At 32.9% G+C, this 25,467-nt stretch overlaps 2 protein-coding genes and 1 pseudogene across 2 annotated transcripts; 1 reads left to right on the top strand and 2 right to left on the bottom strand.

The window, feature by feature from the left end:
* Nucleotides 1-1,207: 1,207 nt before the first annotated feature.
* On the bottom strand, nt 1,208-5,801 carry LOC129313812 (uncharacterized). Its single transcript, XM_054957219.1, has 2 exons — nt 4,618-5,801; nt 1,208-1,722 (listed from the first exon to the last, which is right to left on the bottom strand). The coding sequence occupies exon 1, from the start codon at nt 5,133-5,135 to the stop codon at nt 4,698-4,700; it is 438 nt and encodes a 145-aa protein (XP_054813194.1). The 5' UTR covers nt 5,136-5,801; the 3' UTR covers nt 1,208-1,722; nt 4,618-4,697.
* A 4,725-nt stretch (nt 5,802-10,526) lies between these two features.
* Nucleotides 10,527-12,215, top strand: LOC129313222 (long-chain-alcohol oxidase FAO4A-like; annotated as a pseudogene).
* Nucleotides 12,216-18,814: 6,599 nt separating this feature from the next.
* On the bottom strand, nt 18,815-24,981 carry LOC129314386 (outer envelope protein 61). Its single transcript, XM_054957822.1, has 11 exons — nt 24,644-24,981; nt 23,750-23,980; nt 23,213-23,269; nt 22,945-23,073; nt 22,406-22,483; nt 22,236-22,306; nt 21,837-21,886; nt 21,543-21,705; nt 20,336-20,894; nt 19,869-20,012; nt 18,815-19,405 (listed from the first exon to the last, which is right to left on the bottom strand). The coding sequence occupies exons 1-11, from the start codon at nt 24,737-24,739 to the stop codon at nt 19,259-19,261; spliced, it is 1,725 nt and encodes a 574-aa protein (XP_054813797.1). The 5' UTR covers nt 24,740-24,981; the 3' UTR covers nt 18,815-19,258.
* Between the last annotated feature and the right edge of the window lie 486 nt (nt 24,982-25,467).

The raw sequence follows: 25,467 nt of genomic DNA on the forward strand, positions 1-25,467 counted from the left end.
TAATTATGATTACAGACATTGACTAGATTAATACAGTGAAATAACTAACAATATTTTACGCACTAATTAACAAGCACATAGGCATGCTAACTAAATCACTGCTCTCAAGTTTCACCTTGATTATTGGATATGTGTTTGCGTCAACAAAATCGTGTGAAAACTTAAATTGCTGGTCTTGTAATCTTGCCTGATTTAAATTAGTTTGAATCTTTGTGACTTCCCAAATTTCAAATGTTGTAAAAAAAAAAATAATAACAACTAACAATATTGTATGAAATAGGCCTAAAAGTAATATCATCTTTTTTATTTGGAATAGGCCTTGAGTTTAAATCCAACGTTGTTGACATGTTTGTGCGCGCGCGCACGAACATGTATCTGCGTTTCATATAGAGAATAAATGAGGACTAGATTAAAAGAAAAATTTTAATATACGGAATTTAGCGGGGATTTACGACTAAGCACCAATGAATGCAGCTTTTGAGGAGCCTTAGCTTCCAAGGATCTAGAATTATTAATTGGTCGGAACCTTCACGTGGTTGGCGTGCGAATATATTGCGATGGGTCTTAGAGATTTAGAACACCCCCAAAAATTTGATTCTTCTGTTGAATGGGGATGGATATTTAGTTTGCTAACAATCGGTTATTCATAATTTGTTTGATGTGCTCCATTTGTATATGTGGTAATCTCTCTGACTAAAAAATATAAAATATTTTTAATTAAATCTTACTACTTAAAAAAATAATTAATTATTTTTAGATTAATATTTTCTGTCCATATTTATTTTTATTTGATAAGGTATTTTATTTTAAAATAAATATAAAATAATTTATTTATTATGATCACTTAAAAATACATTAATTATATTTTAAAATATTTTTAGGATTTAATTTTTCAAATAACATTTTATATTTTTTTATTTTTCGAGAACAATGAATGGACGTCATAGTGTTTTGCTGTGTGTACTATTGTCTCGAGGGATGCGTTTCTCTAAGATTATTAGCGTGCTGATGTTTTAATTTCTGAGCTCAACTGGTCAGTTTGATTTGACCCTGATAATTATCGTCCCACTAAAGAAACGAAATCATTTATCGATTTTTATCACCGTTTTATGAAAATCGTATCCGCCAAGCTCAACAAAATGAAAATCATATCACTGTTTTAAAAAATGTAATAATTTAGAGTGATCGGAATTGAAATCAAGTCGAAATAATGTATAAATTAGTCCAAAAAACATCTAAAGTATTTATACAAATAAAAAGCTGCTAATCCAAAACGACGTGAAGCGTGTAGGACATTGAAAATTGTAAAGACGGGAACGGTTCAAATCATGTTGTTAACCAGAACTTAGTAACAATTTTAATTTGTCACCAGACCTTTCTCTGTTCTTTCAGTCATTTCATGTCTCAATTTCCTCCACTCCCACTTATTAATTATTCTCGCAGATGTGTTACTGGAAGCCTGGAATGATGCCGCCAGGGATGAAGCCAGACAGCATTCCCCAATTTATGAAATATAGAAATCTCAAATGCACACAGGCCGAGCTTCAGTAAGATGTGCGGATGCACTTGCCAAGAATTCTCATGAACTAGAACAGGACTTTAGACTTTTGACAGAAGTTCCTCGGTGCTCTCAAGGAATTTTCTATGAAGAGAAGAGCCTTCGCTCCACTCTCTAAGCTTTTGTAACCAACTCTATCCCAAGCTTCGCCTTGCCTTTTCAACCTAAAAAGAAAAGAAAAGAAAAGAAAAGAAAAGAAAAGAAAAAGAAATCTCATTTGCAGGATCATAAAAGAATTGGGCTTCGAATGCAACATCCATGAGTAGGATATGAAGAGCATTAAAGTGGCGTCTTGTGCTTGAAGGATGATGGGCTTGAGGGCACTGATTAATCATGCAATTAAAGTCCAAGCAGAAGACGAAGATGGTCTTCACATGAAACAGGTCCAATTTTACGAGGAATGGATGTGCCAGGCATGAAGATTCTTAATGGACTTGAAGTCACTGTCTTCTATTGGTTTAGAGTCCAATTTGCTTATATGTTTTTGAGTGATGAATTCAAAAGAGTGCCTGCTTGGCCAGCTTGATTGGTCTGTTTTTTTTTTTTTTTTGAATTTTCGTTACATATGCCATGGATATATAAATTTTTTTTTTCTTTTCATGAAGTAGATGAAAATTATCTTTTCGCCGGTGCAATAAGAAATGAAGATGTTTTTTTTTGGGTAAGAAGACGTTTTAATTTGATTATTCCAAAATTACAATTTGAATATTTATAACAAATTCTTATTATTAATATTATTAACATATTAAAATTTACATGTTTTATATTTAATTAGATAATAATATACTAAGTATATAAGAATAAGCACGTAAGTCTTACCTTAATTATAATTATGTCAGCTTTTATGTTTTATCCGTAAATCCAACTTTCCAATAAAAACATGGGTCAAGAAAAAAAAAGAAAACACTCGAATTGGTTTATAAAAAATTATAAATTAAATCAATCATTGTGAAGATTAATATCATTAAATCCAGTTTCACGAATATCAAGCTTCATTAATCATGTTTTTTTTCTCACCATGAATATAAGCAGGTCTCCCATGAAGGATATACGCATTAAGTGAGAATTAATATTTTGTCTTTAATCTTTACCATAAATATATAAAAATTGTATTCTTTCCATAAAAGGCTAAAATACACTTTTGGTCCTCTAATTTTACATAGGATCACAAAAATAATCATTTAAAACTAATGGTATCAAGATTAAAGGATTAAAAATACACTTTATAAAATTAAGGGATCAAAATAAAATATTATGTAAAGTTAAAGGATTACAAGTACTCCTCCCGTTAAAAAATATAAGGCATTTTTTGAGGAGTTGAAAAAAATATAAGGTATTTTTAATATTTCGAAGTGTAATCATTGCATTTTTTAAAAAAATAACTCTATTGATGAATGATTTTATATTTATTATAGGGTGTTTAATAGAAATAAATATAAAAAAATATGATTAGTTTGAAAGTAGATAATTACTTTTATTAGAAGTGAAATTTAATTAAAAATACTTTATATTTTTTAACAGAGAGAGTATATTTTAGCCTTCCATAAAATAGATGAAGATTATTTTTTCACCAATAAAGTAAGAAATGATGACATTTTAATTTGATTTATTCCTAAACTACAACTTTAATATTTCGAGTTTTTCCAAATGTGGACGTTGCTAGATTCATATATATGGAAAAAGTATGACTATACTCTGAAGGTCCGTTTGCTTACTTTGACGGAAAGTTAATATTCTTTCACTACATCATAAAGATAGAAGAATACTAGGAACTTAACCACATAAATCTATTATTTTAACAAAGGGCAAGGCTCATATGTTTAGTTATATATATTTAATATATTTTTGTCTTATCAAATCATGATATATGCACTTCAATATGTTAATAATATTGATGACAAAAAATTATTATAAAATAATCAATCTATAAAAAATACATATACTTTAATCTAATTGAACACAAACATTTTAAATATATGAAAGTAAGTTTATAAAGCAAATTGCACATTAATACAGTTAGATTTAGTGTGTGTTTGCGTGTCTGTATAGATCTCTTTCTAAAGTTAGATCAACAGAATAGTAATTAACTTAAAATTATTGGGATATCTTTTGTGTGATGACGCATTTTGAGGGGGAAAAGTTGAAATGTTATTTTCTTGCCAGTGAAAAAGTTGAAATGTTAAATTAGAAGACACTTTCTTAGCTTCTTCCAAAAAAACGAAAAAAACCAAGAAGAAGAAGAAGACACGTTCTTAGTGGAAAGAAAAATGCTCCAGGATAAGACGAATCTTAATTATTCGTAGCAATTTGCTCTGACTTTAATCCTCCAAAGTCATGGAGTGTGGCACAGAATCAGATTAGCATTAACAAATGGAAAGCCTTCAAGACTAATCACAACAACCACATTTAATTAGCTGCCGCACCCAAGTGGCAACATGTGAGCTAACCTTCTTCAATATCTTAATAATAAAGTCAGCACTTAATTCCTTCCATAATCCCAAACCCAATACCAAACTTATCTCCAGAAACTTCAGATAATTTTTCATTATATTACTCAATACATCAGGTAAGCAATAAGATCATCAGGAAACGCTTTTCCCGGACTCATGAGATGAACTCTTACCTAGCATTATAAGGTTTTTGCTTGCAAAATGAATTTAAGTTAATTACGCAAGCAATATCATGAAAAGCTTTTCCCTTACTCATAAGACGAACTCTTTGCTAGCATTGTAAGGTTTTTGCTTGCAAAATGAATCAAGTTAATCACGAAAATTCAACTATTGGGCACAAACATCTCCATCTCTGAAACAGTGAAACTTCTCTATGGCCAATGGTTTCATTTTTTTTCTTTTGCCTTTGGTTGGCAAATGGCCTTTGAGATTTGGAAATTAACATGCATGAAACAGTGTTCAAAAAATACAAATGAAAATCACATGACTTGCACACACACGTGGTTATTATGTACTTCAGGTATTCTATCCTCAGGATTCAGAGTTCGAATGAAGCTTACAATTTCGTGCGGTTCAAAAACCAATAGAATGATAACACGTGTAACATACCTCACGAAGACTGATCGGATTATCGGAGCCACTTGGGGCTCCTCGGCCCTCGCACACGGTAATAACCACCCGTTTTGCAGTTACGGTTCTAGCCGCCGAGAAGAGCTCCTCCAGAATCCGGTTCCCTGGAACCGGGCCCACATCTCCTTCTCCAACTCATCGGCCTCTGATCCTTCTTCCACCTTTTCCGCCGTGCCAGCGATGCCGTAGGTCTTCATCTCCTCCGATAGGCATTGCTCCAGCGTGATAATGGCGTTGCCATTGTTGGAACTCTGTTGCTGCAAGTACATCTTGTTTTTCATCTTCTGCAAACGCAGCCGTCTTCTCCGGCGAATTGCCTTCTTGCACAGACCCGCCGGAACTCTGTACACTGCCAATACCAATATGTTGACCACCGCGCACGGACAGCAGCAGCACACAGCAGCGCACTCCGCCGCAGTCCCGCCGGCTATTTCTCCTGCCCGATGCTTCCCTCGCGGCACCACCGGCGGTGATTGTGGCATCAATTGCCGAGTCATCAAGGTTTTTATGTCTCAGCTTTGTCTTCAATCCAAAACAAATATAAAAATATCGACGAACAAAACCAAAAATTAATTATAACGTATGAACCAAGGAAGGTCGGGTAATCAGGCAAATGCAATTAAAATTATCGAAGAAAATACAACAGGTAAAAAGGTTGCGGCGGTAAGGCGGTTCATGCCTACGTAAACTCCATCAAGAAAGGGGAAAAGAAAGAGGATACAATTTTCCTATAAAATCAGTGATATATTTTCCCGGAAAATGGAAAAAAGAGAGGGGATATGAGAAATTGCAGACGAAAAGGGCGAGAGAAAAGATAGAGAGAAATAGGAAGGGAAGGGAAAGGGGTGAAGAAGAAACAGTGGGATCCAAAAAATAACGAGAAAGAAGCTTGGAATTTCTTGGCACAACGGGGTTGACGCGTGGGTTGTTAGGAAGGAGGAAAATCGAAACGGCGTGACAGAGAATTCAGTATTCACAGAAGTGCAGGTCGATCGCAGAGAACAACTCAGGATTACTATTTGATCTTGTTAACGGAACCAATTAACTTGATATATGAAGAGAAGTAACTCTCCTGCGTGCTGTCTTGGTGTCCCAACGAAGTTTGATTGGGATTCTCGTGATTGATTTGGTGCTCTCGATTATTCTTTTTCGCTATTCTTTCGCAAGCCGTTATCCTTTGCTATCACCAAAAACGAGTACTTTGCTATTTATATATCTTTTTAACTGAAATTTAACTGTAAAATAAATTGGGTATTGTGACAAATAATCTAACGTAATTGGTATTTAACACGGCACAAGATTTAAGTTCTTAATCATATATACATTTTTTGTTATATTTATAAGGCATAATAATTAATTTAATTTTATTCATAAGACACTTCACTATTTTTATATTTATTTTTATCTTTTTATCCTTATTAAATATTAAAAAAATCATAAAAAATTAATATGCAGATCCTTATAATTTTACTTAATTTTAAATTAAATTTTTATAATTTATTTTATTTTAATCAAGCTCTTATAGTTTGATATATTAAAGATGATTATACTTGAATGTTAAAATTCATAATGAATTACTAAATTTTTTTTAAAAAATATTTTTGAAGTTTATAGAAAACCCAATTCAATAATTTTAGCCAAAATCCAAAAAAATTGATTTAATACACTTTTTAATTTTTATTATTTTTTATAAAAATTTATAAGTATAAAATATTTAAGAGAAAATTTAATTATATAAATTTTAAATTATAAAAATTATGTAATTAATTGTAAATTTATATAATCATTTAATAAAAATATAAATTTTTTAAATAAAAAACTCAAGGATTTTAATTTTTAAGAGTTAAAAAATTTAATTGATCAAATTATAAGAACTTAATTAAATTAAAATAAACAATATATAGGAGATTTAATTAAAAATAAAAAACCATAAAAGACTTATAAATATATTCTTTCAAAAATTATTAAAAATAATTTTTTTTAATTTTTATTAAAAGGTAAAATAAAAATTTATTAAATTTAAAATAGAGTTTATAAAATTTAAAATTTTTGTTAATTCTGATGAAATAAAATAAAATTAATTTTGTAAATAATATCAAAAAAATAATTATATTCAATCAAATAAAAATAAGTGAATTTTAATAGTTTAATAATGTTAATAACAATAATTTATTAGAGAATAAATAATTTATAAATAATATATGTTTTGATGTAATTAAAAATGAGTACTTCAATTGTATAATGTTAAATATATAAATTTTTACTACTAAACTATTAAAATTAATTTTTTTATTGTTTTAAGATAAATATATAAATTTAATTATGAATTATTTTTTAATAGCTATTGAGCATTACACTTTTTATTTAAAAAGATAAGACATTTTTAATAACTTAAATATTTAAAAATGTAAGTTATTTTTAATCTTTTGAAGTATAATCATTGTATTTTTTAAAAAAATATTTCTAGTGATAATAACTTTATATTTATTATAAAGTATTTAATAAAAATAAATATAAAAATATAAAGTTAATGTAAAAGTAAGTAATTATTTTATTAGACGGTGAGATTTAATTAAAAATATTTTATATTTTTAAAAAAATTATATGATATGAAATGGTGAAAAAAATATAAACAATAAAAAATATTGCATTCCACACCTGCCATTTATTTTCATTTTTCAACCAACCTCTGCTTGTTGGTAGTAAAAAAAAAAAAAAAAAACCAACGTCTGTTTATTTTGTACTCTATGCGCCCACTTATGTTTTCATCTTCTCTCTACCTCCCTGACTCTCTCTCTCTCTGTGACCTTGTCCCTCTCTTACCCTCTGCGACGTCGTCTGGAGACAAGGTCTTGCGACTTTCACAGCTGCCATCCGAGAAATTGCAGTCCTCTAGGTATGGTGGATGAGGCGGTCTCAATACAGGCCAAGCGGGTTGCTCAGTCCGCTGCTAAAGGAACTCGCTCAGACGGACAGAGTAAACGGCGAAGGGAGGTCTACGACGACGTCTCTAGTGCGTGGAGTTGCTGGCGTTCGATTGTTTGTCTTTAGATTGCAACATAGCTCAAAGCCTATCAAATTGGTCTTTGATTCTGTCTCCAAGCTTCTGCATTTTCTTGTTCTTCCTCTCCATCCTTTCTCTTCTTAGGCCTTTGATTTTGCCTCTGATTGCTCCAACCTTTGTGCGTATCCTTTCCGCCAATTTAGCTTCTTCTTCTTGTTTTTTTTTTTTTTTTGCTTTTGCCTTTCATTCTTAGCTGAGCAATGCTTCCCCGTTATTTAGAGAGCTCCGCTCGCGTCTTTGTTTTTCCAAAGCAGCATAGTGACTTCTTCACCAGATTCTTCCCTGTTTGTGGTTGTGTTCACCAGGCTCTATTTTTACCTTTGAAATTGTTGTGTTCTAAATTTGGCCCCTGTTAAAAATGCTAGTTTCTTTGATTATTTTGAATCATTATTCACCATGTGATATAATATAGTATTTGCTATACACTTCCGAGTATAATTACTACGGCCTGAATCTGATTATGCCGCTTGCAAGTTCAAGTTCTTGATCATATATATCCATGGCCAAAGCCCTCCAACTCCAAGTCATTGCATGATATCGTGGACTTCAACGGTGAAGATATCGGGCTGCGGAAATGAAGCAAGGAGAGGATGTGTGTCCGACGGTAGAAGACCAAATTCAGTGTTCCTCAATAGCTCCAGAGATGTTTCTGTGAGAAGAATGGAGAAAGGAGCCAAGAAAGCTGAAGGTCAGGTCAAAGCATTTTTAGTCAAAAGATTTTATTCAACGTCAAAATTTATATCTATTTGTCTTTGGGTAGAATTACTCCCACCACCTTACAGTAGTAGGGATACTTAGCGGTTGTCAGAAGATACTTTATAGCTAAATTTATGTAGTTATCTTTATTATTATTATTTTGATGTTAGGGACACTGCACTTCATGGTCAAAAACTCGAAACATCGAATTCCAGACTGTAAATGGGGCCCAGGGAAATCTTGTGTCAAGCAAAGAGGATTACTAACTAATTATCGAGAAGGGGCCTAGAAGGCACCAGAATGACCCCACTTGTTTGCTCGAGGAAACCCCCCTCCCAATTCTTCTTCTAATAAAGTCAAGATGTTGACGTGGTGTTTATAGATATGGAAACTGTTTGTGGTGAAGCATGTCTCAGCATTTATCTGCATTTAGGCTTTATTTAATTGGTTTAACAATACAAAAGAAATATGAGATAAAAAAGAAATGTGACTGTAATGTAAAGAAAATAAGGTCTTTCATGGTATATAAGTACGTATACTACATGAGGTATTATCAAAGGAGAGAATAATAAAAAGATCTCAAAATGATTAATTAAATCAAATTAGGTATCAAGTGTCAAACTTTACAAATTTACAAATTTATTTTTTAATTTTATAATTATATTGTGATGAATTTATAACTTATTTTTTAAATTTTAACATAATTAAAAAATATAAAAATTATTTTTCATGTTAAAATTTAAAATATAAATTATAAAATTGGGAGATTGAGTTGTAAATTTTTTAAATTTGATACTTGAGATTTAAATTAAATTAATTAATTTTTTTAAAATCTTTCTATCATTCTCCCGTATCAAATTTAACCAAATGTCCAACTTCTAATTATCATGATCTTTGACAAAACATATAAACCACTTTATGTAAGAGATGTAAATATTAGGCAATATATCATTCTAATTAATTCTTAACATACAAAGTAAAGTTAGGATTTTTAGTAGTTTCATTTCCTCGTCCTCATAATTTTTCCCCACTTTATTGATTTTTTTTCAAACATAAAAAACTCATAATTATGCTGAAAATCGTAAAAATGTTAATAGAAATTAAAAAAAAGTAAGGTTTATTAAATTTAATCATGCTGATAAGTGTGATGGTATACCTAGTACTTTTCCCCCACTTTTTTGTTTTTTTTTCCAAACATAAAAAACTCATAATTATGCTGAAAATCGTAAAAATGTTAATAGAAATTTAAAAGAAGTAAGATTTATTAAATTTAATCATGCTGATAAGTATGATGGTGTACCCAGTACTCCTTCGATTTTCTTTATAAATAATTTTTATTAAATTCATCAATATCAATACAAAAAAGTATAAGAAATAAAAGTGTGTTAAATTTTAAACATGTGTTTATATAACAAATCTAAAAAAAGTGTTATGTTATTTTTTTTTCTTTTATGAAGGATAATTTTAAAAATATTACCTAAAATAATGCACCATAATTTATAAATAAGATTAAGTAAACCTTTTAAGATACCTTATAAATTGAATTAGATGGAGTATTTTGCTAGCTGAAAAATGAAAATGTCTAATCAAAATGGTATAACTATCATTTAACTATGCGTTTTCTTGAAGCATGTATGACATTAGAGTTATGTGGTTTCAAAGTCGACCCGGCTGGAGAGTGAAAATGTTGCTCGTGATGCTGGCAAAAGTCGAATTACCTTGCAGCACCTTGGTGTGAAATACTGACAAACTAAATATCTATAATGCGCTGGTCTTTGCTTTATTGCAGAGCTTTGCTAGTTTTGTCGTGACTTGTCGTTTTGGATGTACAATCAAATTAGAAGCACATAACTGTACCGCCACTTACACTAATGTGATGATTCGCACCCACATATTTCATCCAAATATAGTTAAAAAATAATTTATATTTGATACAATTAGTTTGCAATTTTTTTTTGATCCGTGCATCAACATAAAAGGAGACATTTGTATATTTTCAATCATAATACATTGCAAATATCATTTTGATTATTATATATTTTCTTTCTTTATCATTATTCATGGCAGAATTAATTCACATTTAATGTCGACTTAATGTTATATTTTTATTAAATAAAGTATGGATAGCATGGTGTGCCAGGTCATGCAAGAATTTCTCCTCTTGTCCACTGAGATTATCCTGAATACATCACTGCATATGCTCTTCGAAGATCTACATTCCCCCTCTCTGCGTTGGTCGTCAAAAATATAATCTAAACCTTCGACTTTACCCATCTCCTTCCTTAGTTATCCAATGTGACGCCGTGGTGGTAGGCTCAAGATCCAGCAGCGGTTAATCACCGGATTTCTTGCAAAAGCTAGTTACAAAGTGCTAGTCTTGGAGAAAGGAAGCTATTCTGCTAGGAACAATCTTTCTCTTCTAGAAGAACCAACCATGGATCAAATGTACCTCTCTAATGGCTTAGTTGCCGCTAATGATATGGGTGTGTTAGTGCTCGAAGGTTCCATTGCTGGTGGAGGCTGTGCAATAAACTGGTCAGCTTGCATTGAAACTCCTGAGAATGTCGGCAAGGAATGGTGCTATCACCATGAGCTAGAGCTATTCAAAAGCAAGCTGTACAAAGAAACCATGAATGTTGTCTGTGAGAAAATGGGACCCCAATCCGAGATCAAAGAAGAATGATTCAACAATGTGATATTTATAAGAGGATGTCAAGAAATAGGCTATCCTGTGAGTAAAATTGCTTGAAATTCCCCGCTGGATCATTACTGTGGCTGGTGCTGTATGAGCTGCAAGGATAGGAAGAAAAAGGGAACATCAGAAGCATGGCTAGTGGACTTGGTGAAATCTGGTAATGGAGTTATTCTTCCATGCTTGTGAAGCAGTTAAAGTTCTACACAAGATGAAGCAGTTAAAGGTATCACATGGAGTAGCTTTATAAAGGACTAAAGAAATTTGCGTCGTGGAATCTAATGTCACTGTTGTAGCTTGTGGAACTCTCTGTACTCCATCATTGCTCAGAAAAAGTGGCTTGAAGAATCAAAACATAGGGAAACACTTGCATCTTCATCCTGTGACAATGGTTTGGGCTTTAGGGATATTTTTCGGATTCAAATTCATCTGAGGTTTGGCCCGAGGAACGGAAGAAGGGCTACGAGGGAGGGATTATGACAGCAATGTCATCTGTTAATGCAGACTTTGAAAACTTAGAATGCGGTATTGTGATACAAACACCATCCCTACATCCTGGCATGTTCTCAATCCTAATGCCATGGGTTTCTTGAGCTGTTATCAGATATCGAATGTGCAAGTTTTCAAGAACAACTCAGATATTTGCACAAGCATGACATCAAGGATCTGGGGTCGTTCACTCGCCAACCTCAATCAGCTATCAAATGAAAGGAGCGAACGAGAAGAATTTACGGAAAGGAATAGAGAAAGTGCTGAGGATTCTTGCAGCAGCTGTGGCTGAAGAAATCGGGACCCATCAAAGTAATGGAAGGACGTTGAAAGTAAAGGAGGTGAGCTACCATGAATTTGAGAAGTTCATGAAGGAGGAAAGTTCAAGCTCATTGAGAGACCTTTCGACTCCATTATGCTCAGCTAATCAGATGGGAAGTTGCAGGATGGGGGCGAGTCCAAAAGAGTCGGTGGTGAACGAGAAAGGAGAAACGTGGGGAGGTGGAGAGCTTTTTTATGGCGGATACGAGGGTGTTTCCAATGGCTTAGGGTGTGTCTCTGATGGCAACTGTTCAGGCGATTGCTTACTGTACAGCACAATCTCACTACAACAAAATAAGCTTTTTTTGTCACTAATTAATGTCGATTTTATAAAAACCCATGGTAAAAAAAAAAAATAGTGGCATAAATGTAATTATTTGTAAGAGTTTTAACATCAGTTAAACAAAAAATCGACGTAGAAGAGTTTTAACTCTGATTCATGATCTGCACTTGGAAGTTCTTCAAAGGAAAAGTAGATAAAACCACGCGCGCGCTAGGGAGAGAGAACGGGAAATAAATGCCTTGTGATGTTTTTGGAAGTTGTATGGTACTTAATAGTGTTTCGGATGATATAGCATTGTAAGACTTCCACGTACAAAGTATAGAATAAACATGCGTGTTTTCCAGAGTTTAAAGGATAAAAAGCAAGTGACGCAAAGTGATGTGAGAGATCTTGATCGGGTTGAAATTGGCGCGTTGGATTCACTAACATTAATATGAACATAATGCAAGTGTGCTAATCGATTTTCAAAGTTTGAAATATGGCCATGTAAATACTGTTAATTATTCTCAAGCGCTAATCAATATTGATTCGATCGAGGGGAATGTGATGAAGCCAATTACTTCTTCTTCCTTTTTGCTTGATATTCTTTCAAAAAGGTACAGGGGTGAGACCACTTGCTTTCACTTGAAGGGTTAGTGTCCTTGCGTCCTTGCCCAAGCCATGAATGAGCCCATAGATTTAATTTAAAATTTAGGTGTTCATTGTAACATTTCATATTTTAAATCTAAAATTTTTATTCTAATTAAAAGTAAATTAGTCAAATGTTTTGAGATTAATTATCCAAATTAAATTTTATAAAAGTAAGTGCAAAAACATACACCCGATAAATATGATTTTCAAGGTATTTAATAATAGATGGCAATTCTCTCCATACTTGAAAAGTGTGTTAAGAAGTCAAAGTGAACCCTACACTCTTTCGCATACATTAAGTCACGTGTCATGCAGTGAAAAGAGATGATTTGAATTTTAATATTGAAATTAAAGAAAATAGCTTAAAAATTCGTTACCATGCAAGTGCACATTCATGAAAGTGTCATTACTTTTTTTTATAAATAGGACAAGCTATTGCCTTCCCATCTCATTTCTTCATTTCAGACAGCCTTGAAGAGACAGAGGGAGTGAAAATCTGAAGGTAGTGAGAGGAGGAGAAGGAGGAGAGATCTTCTTCTTTTCCCACCGGCCGAAATTCTAAGTGGTATTTAATGATAGAAATGTTTGATTTTAGGCTGATTATGGTCTTACATGTTGAAGATATATTATGAAAGGAGAGTTGAAGTTAGAGGCTTGCATGTGTGATTTTGGGTGTGTCCGAAATTTTGAGCTTGATTTTTTATATATTTGAAGCTTTGTTACCTTGGAAAATTGTTGTTTAATGTTTATGCATGTATATATATTTAAGGCCCGAAGTGTTTAATAGCAAGTTCTTGATTAAAACCCAAAGGATATTCATGAGCTGCAAGCATTAGTTCTTCACTGTCCAGTTTTGAGTCGTGTTGGTTGCATGCTAGTTTCTGACTAGTGTGCTTTGATTCTGACTATGAAATTTAGACTGGTTACAGAGGACATTACATGATTTAAAATGGGTCCTGTGCTGTGATAAACAAATAAGTATACAAAAAGTTATTATTATTTTTAATTTGTGGCCAGAAATATGGAATTATTGGAAGTGATTTTAGAGAGAGTGAATTTTTCTTGTGATTCTAGAATAAGGACATTGGTTATAATGTTTTCTTACAATAGAGTTGAAAATGAACAAATGAACACCAGAATCGTGCTCAAAGAATTTTTATATAATTAGTTATGAATTTTTAAAATTTGGATTGGAAATCAAGAAAAAACATGTTTTAATTTGGATTAGTGGGATTCTCAAAGTTGTAAGTTATTTTTGGTGTAAGGTCTCTTGGAAATTATTTTTTCTTTGAAGAAAACTTCTCAAGGTTCAATTAGGATCAAGACCATGCCCTAATGATTTTTCTAGTATTAATTATGAATTTTCAAAAGAAACCTATTTTTATAGAATTAGTTGTTGGAAGATGATTAGGACTTTGATTGGCCCAATTTTAGTTAGTTTAGGTTAGCTAAATTTAGCTATTGAGTGCTTATGTTAAGTTAGAAAATTAACATATACTTCATTTGGACCAAGATATCTCTTAGAAACCTTACTTGGTTTAAAATATAGGATATTGAACAAATTTTAAATTTGTTTTCCCAATTATACCCCTCCTCCATTTATTACTCTTTTTAAAAAAAAATCATGCATTGAAATTTTAATTGATATTATCAAGGTTCTTATATGAGGTATTTAATAAAGGTATAAATGAAAATATGTAAATATTTTTAAGAATTTAAGGTTTCAATTAACATTGTTTGAAAATCGTGAATTAGTAAACTATGGCTTATACTGTAATTTGAAATGAGTAGTGCTTAACCTTGTAAATTATTTTAACTAAGAAACTCTTTGAGCTAAAAGAGTTTGTTGGAGCGTTTGTTTATCATGGGTAACCTTTTTGTAACAAAATAATTGAAATAACTAAATAATTTATTCTTTTTACTAGCATGTTAAATTGTTTATAAGTGTTTTATGAAATAAAGTATGTATGTAAATATGCATATATATATATATATATATATATTAGAAATACAAAGTGGGAAAGATAATGGCTTTTAGAATAATGAAATGTATAGTAAATGAAATGCGTTCATTTAGTTAAGTTATATTGATCTTAATTGTTAAGTGTGACCTTTATCATTGACCAATATTTAACAACAATAATTAAAACTAATCAATCCAATTAAGAAATATTTCAAAAGAGGATGGAATCAACTTTAGCAATTTTGAAAATTCCAAAGTTTAGTTGGTAACAGCTTGAATAAAAAGGATCCCAAAGTAAAACAACTCAAGTTTAGAAATAATTTAAAAAAGGCTCTCAGAATACTTCAAGAACAAAGTATAATAGTTATGAAAACTTGTAAAAGTAATTGAGTATTAAAATAATTAACATCAAGGTAAAATAGTCGCTTTTCGCAAAGAAAGACCATCCATCATGATCAAGCATACGTCCATCACGGCCAACCACAACAAGGCCATCTGTCATAGCCAAACTCATCATTTATCACAGCCAATAGAGCCTTTTACAGTGGCTAACAGGTCATGACAGCAAAAGATATGACAATACTAGATTTTAACTTTCAAGGCTCTTAACTTTTAGCTCGGACCTCCATTGTCCATACACAAGCAAGTAAGCAATCTAGCTAATGAATCTAATTTCACAATGATTCGATATTAAAAGGAGCTAATGACTCCAGTTTCACAATGATTTGATATCAAAGGGAATTTTGAATAATTGGGATGGATGATGTCCACAGAACACATATGTGTAGCCCTTCGCATGCATCCAAGACTATAAATGCCCAAATTACACCTTTCGGGGCTTACCATCAACTAGGATGCTAATAAAATTGGAGGTAATTAATAACCCTCGCACAATGTGCAAGCCATAACAGGTACTCATATACGGCAATTACTCCATTCCTAAAGACATACGCAGTTCAAGTTATAGTACCTAAATCATCATCATAGGCTATAAAGAAACGATAATTAAAACCATGCAAATGACTCCTAGTGTTGGTAATACACTATTCAATTACAAATATATAAATACTAAAAATATTACTATAGTTAGGTGTCTCTAACTTCATCTGCTTTCCGTTATCTTGAACCTGAAGTGTCTCCTGGAAAACATCAAATCATGAGGGTGAGATTATACAATCTCAGTAACCAAGCACATGAGTGTGAGGCACATAAAAGCAATTGAAGCATACATTCGCATTTATAAATTCTATAGTTACTCAACATGTGTCATAATGATATGAAATGTGTGTGTGTGTGTGTGTTTTTTTTTTTATGATCAGACCATATGTGCAACGATAATGATAGTTAAGCATGATCGTGCTTCATCTTAACTACTCTCTTTATAGCTTTTAACTGAATTCATGAGCTATTTGAATCATATAGGACTAACCCGAGTGACTAAATTAGCTCTGCTTTCCAATTGTGAGGAGTGACTTAGCTAAGGCCCTTTGCTCACTCTCAAACCATAGATTCCCCTATTCTGAACTCATTAGGGTATCATTCTACCTACTCTAGGGTAGTAGTCATGAACCAAAACATTGAGGCCTTACAGTGCTGGTGAGTACTATGTGAATTTTCATAACGCCCTATTATCTCATGTAAACTCTCACCTATCAGTGATCATGCAATATGCTCATGTTACTCAATGACATGCCATATGTGTGAATTTGATTAACTTATATCATAATCAAGCATATACTATTAAAATGAGGATAAATAATTGATATTTGAATTTCATGTCAGTATCATAAGCTTATGCTCAATAAAATATCATTATCACATTCAATATACTTAACAATTAACATTAGGACATAACTATTCATTAACGTTATCACATATCCACAACATCATACTTGTGCTCAATAATTCATGCACAAATAAAATCTTTAACCACAACTCCATTGTGACATCATACTTAACCATGTCAAATCAACTCAAATCAACCCTTTCATGTTCAATAATTTACATCTAGTCATATAAACATTATCAATCTGATCTTATCAAAAAAAAGCCTTATACCATGCAACATTTCCTTGTACAATTTTCCATAGCACACCATAAAATTATTATTTACATATTATCATTCAAATCATGTAATTCAACAATTTGCACATTCACTAAGCTCTAATAATATCATGCCATTCCATAACTAAATTTATTAAGATCACAAATGCAAACACAAACATGTATAAATGTTTAACTTTCGGTTACCTTAACTCTTAATTTACCACACTAAGGGTAAAACTTGGATCCTAAAGAAGCTCCCAAACAATCTATGAGTTTCAAGAGTAATTAATCTACAATTTAAGATTAACAAATGTTATTAATGACTAATCATTATTAAGGGGTTCTTAATTGTGATTAAGGCTTGAGACCCGTGATATTAACAATAAATAATTCCATTTTTAGCCTCCATAAACTTATTTAACCTCTATTAAGCTCAGTGACTAAAAGTATAAAATAGCATCCTCAAACTCCATTAGGAATTGGTGTAACTCCAACCAAGATTTGGATAGAATCTCTACCACCCCCCCAATAAACCTAAAGGAAAATGCAAGAAGAGGTAAGAGGAGACGAGAAACCTTAACCAAAGGTTTAGTAATAATAGAACAATAAATTATTTTTATAATATAAAAATCAACGGAGATATCATAAAATTTAAAATAATTAACTAATAACTACTTTTTTATTATTGTAATCAAATGTGTAATAATATATGCTTTTTATAAAATCTCTATAAAATAAATCTTATTTTATAAAATATCTAAATTATTTAAAAATTATTTATTTTTAATCTTAAATAAATGGGCCCTTAGTTGGAGACAAGCAAAGGCGCACTTTCTTTCTAGTTTCTGCGTTTGTGACATTGTGTTAACAACGGTAATAATGTTCGGAGACAGACCCGGGCTTCGTGCATGGATAATCTTATTCGGATGGTATAGGCCCATAGCATTATGGGCCTCATTAACATGGGCTTGGCAACATGACCATGCAAAACAATCAGAAAATGAAAAAGCAATGCAAATCTTCCACCTAAAAAATTATTGTTATTATTGATAAAATAAAAATTAAAAATAATCAATAGACACAATACTAATATTTAATCTGCAAACGACCAACAAAACCAAGGTCCTAGGCTTGATTAGCAGTAAAAAAAAATTTGCACGACAAGAATCAACTCTGGTCTTTGGCTGGGAATGAAGCTTAATCATATCTGTAGATTCGGTCAATCTTAAAAAAGAAAGAAAGAAATCGATAGATAGAGAGAGAGAGCTGTCCAATTTCCCGTACTCTACAATTTACAGAGAATTCACGACAACGAAACGATATCCAAAAAGAAAGAAATTGAGGTCAAAATTTTACTTCAGGGAAGGCGTCAATTGCTGAAAGAATTGCAAGTGCGGTGGAAGGTCAAACGTCAAACATAGATCTGTCGCATATTTAACACAAGTACTCCTAATATTAGGAGTGCTCAATCAAATATAAACTCTCTCTTTTTTTCCCGTGCTATACTTAACATGCGTGTGGCATTTCATCAAGTTTATTTTTATCTTTATTCCTATTACAAAATAGTTCAAAGTTAATAATATAAGTTTTATTTGATTACTAAAAGGGACATAAATATAAAAATAATAATAAAAAAAAATAAGTGAATTACATTTATAAAAGAAAAGGATAATTGATTCATGAAGTTAGGAATTATAATTTATAAAATTTTTAGAAGATATGATCATTTTCACATTTTAAGAATTATGATTTATAAAATTTTTAAAAGGTATTATCATCCCCACATTTACAATATATATGAATAAGTTTTATTATGTTTACCACAAAATGAAAAGGTAATTTAATTTATTTTAATTTTAATTTTTTCAATTTATTCCGTAATTTGTTGCCCACAGCGTTCAGACTCGAGATTGGTGATGCTCTTGAAAGTTGAAAGGCCAGCAGAACGATGATGTTTTGAGCAATTCACAGATCTAAGTGCCCATTATCCGGTTGCTTACTAATAAGTTTATTGCCATCAAATTGATTAAATAGTAGGGTCACAACTAACAAAGGTAAGTGCCAGAGTGCTCGAGCTAATATTTTACAACAAAGCAATTTTTTTTTTTTTGGTCACTCCCCCAATGAAATGACATTTTTGTCAATTTCATCGCCTACACCATCTACAGTCAGTCACCAGCAGCATAATCAAAGATACAACGGATCAAAATCAAATCAAAAGATTTCTAGCGAACACATTAACTACGATGTCAACACCTTACCCCTTTCCTTGCTGTCCCTGCCAGCAAACCCCTGCTCCGCCTTCCCCTTTTGCACCCTCCTTTTCTCCTCCCATAAAACTTATAATAACCTCATATCAGCTGTACTCCAAGGCAATACGTGGAATCTTCTCGACAACCTAAATCGGGATGTCCTAGAATGCACATCTCACTTGTTCTAGCCACCAATGAAACCCTGCCAGTGAAGGATTGCAGCTAATATGAGCATGACTATTGCCAATATCATACCAGGTTTTCCGAGCAGCCAATTCTTCGTCTTTTTTGCACCTTCAACTCCTCTTTGAATCCGATCAGCCCATCGCATCTGCAACCATATAAAAGGATTTATATGGGTGATACAGAGAAGGATGCAAACTTGCATGTTACAGCCGAACGTGTCAAACACAGCGACATTTCAAATTGCATGTAACAACCAAAAAGTCTTATAACTAATGAAACAGCATTGGGGCAGTTAAGTTACAAACATTTAGACACCCGCCCTCAGCCCAGTCAGATCATTTATGCCCTTATAGTCTGCTATTTCAACGAACAGAGCAGCCTTGACTGTGAAACTGACCATAAATTAGCTAACTACATTTTACAAGCTCAAATAATCTTAGATGATTATTTTACATTTCGTTATAGAGCAGCAGGTATTTTCAATAAAATTTTGTGCTTTCCTTCTCTCAGTAATGTCGCATCCATCCAAGCTTATTCATCTCCACGACATAATTTTATCAATGGATACACTATAAGGACGCTAAAGCAAACTGCAGAAAAGAAAGTACCATTCTATCCAAGTCCTCTGGTGTCAAGGATGACATGGTTTGCTGAGCTTTTGCTGCATCTTCTTTTGAAAGCTTAACACCAAATTGTTTGCTCATGTTTGCCATCATTTCTGGGCTCATATTTTTAATCATTGATGTAAACATCTGCCAAGACAATATCGCAACCAAAAATCAATAGGGATGTAATAGAGCAAAGTAAACATTGAATGAAAAAAATGGAATTCACTACAAAATTTATACCCCACCATATTATTTCGCAGCTAAAGACATAACTAATGAATAAAGAATAAGCCCCAAGCTAATTAAGACGAAGCTAAAAGCAAGGCGCATTAAAGCCATAAAGTGCAGGCACAATTGATCAAATTGCCTTATTATTACACCTGAGAATTAAAGAACTCAAGAACAAAATTCAACACAGCATTGCAACTATTCCATGCAATGTGAATAAGAAAAAAGATAGTTCAGACCTCTCGCGTAGCTGGATCTCTCATCTGGTTTCTCATCTGTTCTTGCAAATCAGCACTTGAGGATGGGAAGTTTGACTGAGCAGCGTTTCCCATATTTAAAAATGAATCATAAGAACTTGATTCAGCAAATGCATTGCTTCCACTAGCATTGGAGGAGGGGATGTTCGACTGAGAAGCATTTCTCACATTCTTGTCCACAGCTGCGGATGATGAGCTAGATGCTTTCCCGGACAATGAGGAAGCCATTTCAAACATCTTCTGAAGATCCTCTGGTGGCATTTTACTTATCATATCAGAAGCTGTTTTAAACATGTCAGGAGTCACGTTTGGAGGAATTGATCCAGAGTTGATAGTAGATTCAGGGGAACCTCTTAAAAATGGGTTGTCCCCCTGATATGAAGAAGCCATGTCAAGCATTTTTTGAAGTTCCTGTGGTGACATCTTGCTAATCATGTTTGAGGCAGTTCTAATCATATCGGGAGACACATCTTTGGACTGTCCAGCATTCAAAGAAGCAAGAGTGGCAGGGTTGGCATTTGAAATGAAATTTTGGAATGATCTGTAGAATATAAAAAATAAAAGTCAAATTATTCCAGACTCCAATTAATAGATAAAAAGTACATAGGATGGGATGGGGGCACAAGGGAATTGATGAATACTTCATGTCAGGATAGCTTGAAATCTTGCATAATTAGTAAGCATCAAATACCAAGATATGAAAACAAGCACTCATGTCCAAATTTTCCTTGCAAATCAATGCCAGCCACAATCATATGAACCCACGTTGGGCCCAGAAAAAATTGATAGAAGTGGAAGGGGCAAAAGTAAGTCCAATAGACAATCTATTGCAAGGTGCCCTGAGGGTAAGGTTTCCAGAATTCCCCACAGTTCACATAAAAAATGTGTTTTGGAAAGCTAAATGTCACTTCAAAATTCTAACCAAACTTTCACAAGCAGCAAGCTTCAAACAGGTAGTTCAACTAGCCCACCCTCTCTACAAAAAAAATTGACTGCAAAAGGCAGCAAATAACTTATTCAATTGATTTTCTCCATGTAAAATTGGGGCTAGCTCATAGGTTGTAAAGAATACATATCGAGATATTAGGGTTCATCATAGATAAGGTTGGCAATAGCTTATGAAAAAATTATAGCTCACTCTGTTAACCCAAATGGAGAGTGGGTATTTATAACAAAAAGGGCTCACTACCTCTCCATATTTGATTCTAGATTTTCATTGATAACTGTACTGGAACTCTTGGAAGACTCGTTGGAAGTTTTTGGCCAAGCCACTGTTTGCTCCACAGATGAGCTTTCAGAGTTTTGTGCCCGGACATTCTGATCTTCTTCAGTTATTTCTTCAATTACCAATCCTGAAACATAAAAAAATAAATCTCTCATCCATTGAAACATTAAAGTTAAGGGGGTTGGGACAAAGTAAATGGAAAAAAAAGACTTTTTTAGTTTTTTCCTTATGGGGTGGGGGTGGAGGAGAGGAACTTACCTCTAGGTGCATGCTCACCACCATCCTCTGCCAAAATTTCCTTGGTCTCCCTGATGTAAACATTCAATGCAATAAAATATGAGGTCAAATTCATCCCTATCCTTTTTCTACCAAACAGACAAATGGTGTTCAAACTTCAAAACTTATTTCCCATAAAACATTCCTTTATTTGATAGGCTATAAAACCAACTGTAAGACGCTTGATGACAGAAAATAAAATCAAAAACATATCAAACATATACTTAAAAAGATCATCTGTTGCTTACATTGTAGTTATAGGAATATCTAATGACAATCACGGGTCATAAATATATAAATAGTAGCACATGTGATATATGAGGTCGAAGAACATTTCATTAGAAGACAGGTGTATGCATGTGGAAGAGAGCAGCATCGAACCTTAAAAGCTTTGCAACTGTATCATCACTTGGGCAAACTTCATATGCCATGCTCAAATCATCAACAGCATCCTATAAGAATTAAGGATATCAGCAAATAAAACAAGTATATTAGAACAACAACAGCTGTCAAAAGTCTAAAAAAATCCTAATATAAGGAGTGAAACAGACCTTTAGTAGACCAAGTTCCTTATATGCTTGACCTCTTCGATAAAGAGCTTTAAGATTTTTTGCATCATAAGCCAAAACCTATAGCCGCCAGCAGTCAAGCACAGTAATACATTTATGTAAAATTGAAAATTATAAACTAATTATGGTAACTATGATCATAATATAATAAAGATGATAAAATAATAGACTACACTCTTTGCCAAACATATGCAACAAAAAAGGAGAAATTTTCTCACATATTATAATCACAATGTTAGTTTCTTTCCTATCATGTTTTATCATCTTCCAGGTTATTACCCACATATCACTGCTATTTAAATATTATACCTGGATATTGAAGTTAGAGTTAACATCTAAAAGCTTAATAAATGATAGAACACAATGAAGTCATATAATCCATGTAGTTGAACCCACCTAGTGGATAAGGCTTGCTGTTATTGTTGTAGTATTGAAGTTAGAGTTAACAAGTAACATCGTATTGGCCAAAAAAAAAAAGTAACATTTATTTTGCAATTGTAAAAGAATAAAATTCTAGTTACCTCAGCACCTTCTTTTACACATTCATCATACTGCCCTGTCTTCAAGTAACACGACATCAAGTTGAGCGAGCAAGCTAAAAGAAGCTTTCTACTTTGGGAGGATGGAATTTCTCTTATGTTTTGCTTGGCCTAGAAGATAAATTGAAAGCAAGAAATCTGGCCGTTAAAACCATCTAACAGGTGCATGGCATGAAGGATCTCATACAGAACCTGGGGGAGAAAAAAGGGGGATTGGGAAGACAATTAAAAGTCACAAAAGAGCACTTACAAGACAATACTTCTGCATAGCTTCATGGAATCTTCCCTGACTGTGAAGATCATTACCCTGCAAATTTTAATTTTAGTCCACAAAGGCAACTAGTTCATGGCAGCACGCCAACTTGTTTTGAGAAGAACTGAGAAACTGTAAATGCAACAGATGGAGTGCTATTTCCTTATTCCTACCCAATCATGTAATGATGCAACTGGATTTTCTGACCAAACGTTACTTTGGAACTAAACTAGGATAAAATAAAATTTTATTTAAGAAGCTTTCTTTGACCATAAGAAATTGTGAATCTGAATTTGGGCCTTCAGGGGCTAACGTATGACCATAACATTCTTCAATTGAGACAAAAAGATTGTAATTTTTTGGAGATTAGTCCTGGCTCTCGGCTGTCTTTCTCTTTCAACTTGGACTAATCTCAATTCTCAAGTGACACATACTTCATTGCTTTAAAAATAAGTCTCTGACTGCTGATTAATACTCAACAAAGATGATATTGATTAGTTATTCCCAAAAGATTAATCACACACACGGACACACCTGCTTCTTCAACATCTCAGCCGCAGTTATTTCATATTTAATCTGGGCATCAGCACGGGCACGCATAGCTGCAATTTCTTGAGGTGTTGCATTTGCCATCTTCTCACCAATCTCAGCCATCTGTTCAGGACGAGTATGCTTTAGCTGCTCTGCAGCTAGTTTAAAGTCTTCAGACCTCATGTTCTTCATGCTTTCTGAGGCCATCCTCATTAACTCTGGATTGGACATCATCTGAAATACCATTTTTACATGATGAACATTATTAAACAACAGAGGATGAGATACACTTACAATGCATGATTTAATTTATGACAAAAACCTCTTGAAAGACTAAGGAAACAGTTTGTTGGTATCAAATACCAAATTTTTCTCATTTTGAAATTTAGGTTAAGTTAAAATAACGCATTTCGTATTCCCTTTTGAGATATAATGTGTCATCAATTCAAGTTCCAGAAAAGGATATTTTATGCCACGCGCCTCAAGGCAAACACCTTCTTTCTAACCTTCAAAATTCAGAGCACAAAGGACATTATCACTTCACACAGGCTAAAGACGAGAAACAAACTAAACTTCTATCATCATTCTTTAGCCACATACATACAATACGCATCTTTACACCGTTGAATTTATAAGAAATACTCCTTAGGAACAACTCCTATGCTCTGCTACGTCACCAATTCCTAACCTAGTATCTTTTCCCTTGTTCCAAAAGGATATGCGACTAAGGTCAATCGATTCCCTATATCCATGGGCATCAAATTCACAATGGATCGCTCTCATTTTTTGAATCCGGGACTCAGGTGAAACGGGATGAGTGAAATTACATTTACAGTCATGAAGATTTCCTGTAGATAACTACCAAGAACATAAAATCAACGTAGGAAAGAAGATGACCTGCTGTTGGATCCGAGCAAATTCAGCCGGTGACATGCGACTCATCTGCTCCTGAGCGATTCTGATCAACTCAGGATCCATCACAGCGTTGTACATTTTCGAAGCCCAATCCAGTCAATGAAAATAACCAATCCAGCAGATCAAGAGCCGAACAGTTATCGCCAATTTTTTTCCTTCTATTATCCTGGATACGGAAAGGTAGAAGATGGGAGAGAATTCGGGGCTGTTTGGGTGATGAAATTGGAACTGAACAATCTTAAATATAAAAGCAAGAGAAGAGACAAAGCTGAGGTCGGATTCACAAATACCGCCCGCCCACCAAACCTGAAAGATGTTGGACTCGGAATCGGAGGGAGGTTGCCATTTACCAAGGGTAAGTCGAACATGCCTCGTGCTGCACCGAAGTTACCATCCTACCCTTCTTCTGTTTGTTTTCCAAGGCTTTTCCTTTTTGGGTTACCTTTCCTGAGGTTTCCGAAGTTTGGGGATTTAAGATCTATTCACTCTTTTTTGACTAATAAATTTATTTTTATAAAATTTTTTACAAAAATATATATATTATTTTATGTTTGATTACACTAACAAAAATTATCTTTATTTAATTATTTTAAAATTTTATAATATTTTTGTGAAATTTTATTTTATATAAAATTATTATTTAAGTATTTTAAAATTTTATAAGATTTTTATGTATCTCGTATTTTTTAAGATAAATTATAAAATTATCTTTAAAATGTTAAATTCAATATTAGCACTAAAGTTATGACTATCCCCTTACTCTTTTAGGACACCGATTATTTCTCATGCAATTACCCCTGAGTCCT

This window comes from Prosopis cineraria, unplaced genomic scaffold, assembly GCF_029017545.1.
Source record: "Prosopis cineraria cultivar Desert tree isolate PC_DT_omini unplaced genomic scaffold, ASM2901754v1 PC6, whole genome shotgun sequence".
NCBI classification, from domain to species: Eukaryota; Viridiplantae; Streptophyta; class Magnoliopsida; order Fabales; family Fabaceae; genus Prosopis; species Prosopis cineraria.

Bases quoted from the DNA above. Each gene is read 5' to 3' on its own strand.
- LOC129314386 (XM_054957822.1), bottom strand. From the start codon at position 24,739: ATGTACAACGCTGTGATGGATCCTGAGTTGATCAGAATCGCTCAGGAG. The intron at 21,887-22,235 runs GTTCGATGCTGC...TGTTTACATCAG, and splicing joins ACAGTTGCAAAGCTTTTAAG to GGAGACCAAGGAAATTTTGG. The intron at 19,406-19,868 runs GTACTTTCTTTT...ATATGGTTGCAG, and splicing joins CAGAGGACTTGGATAGAATG to ATGCGATGGGCTGATCGGAT.
- LOC129313812 (XM_054957219.1), bottom strand. From the start codon at position 5,135: ATGACTCGGCAATTGATGCCACAATCACCGCCGGTGGTGCCGCGAGGG.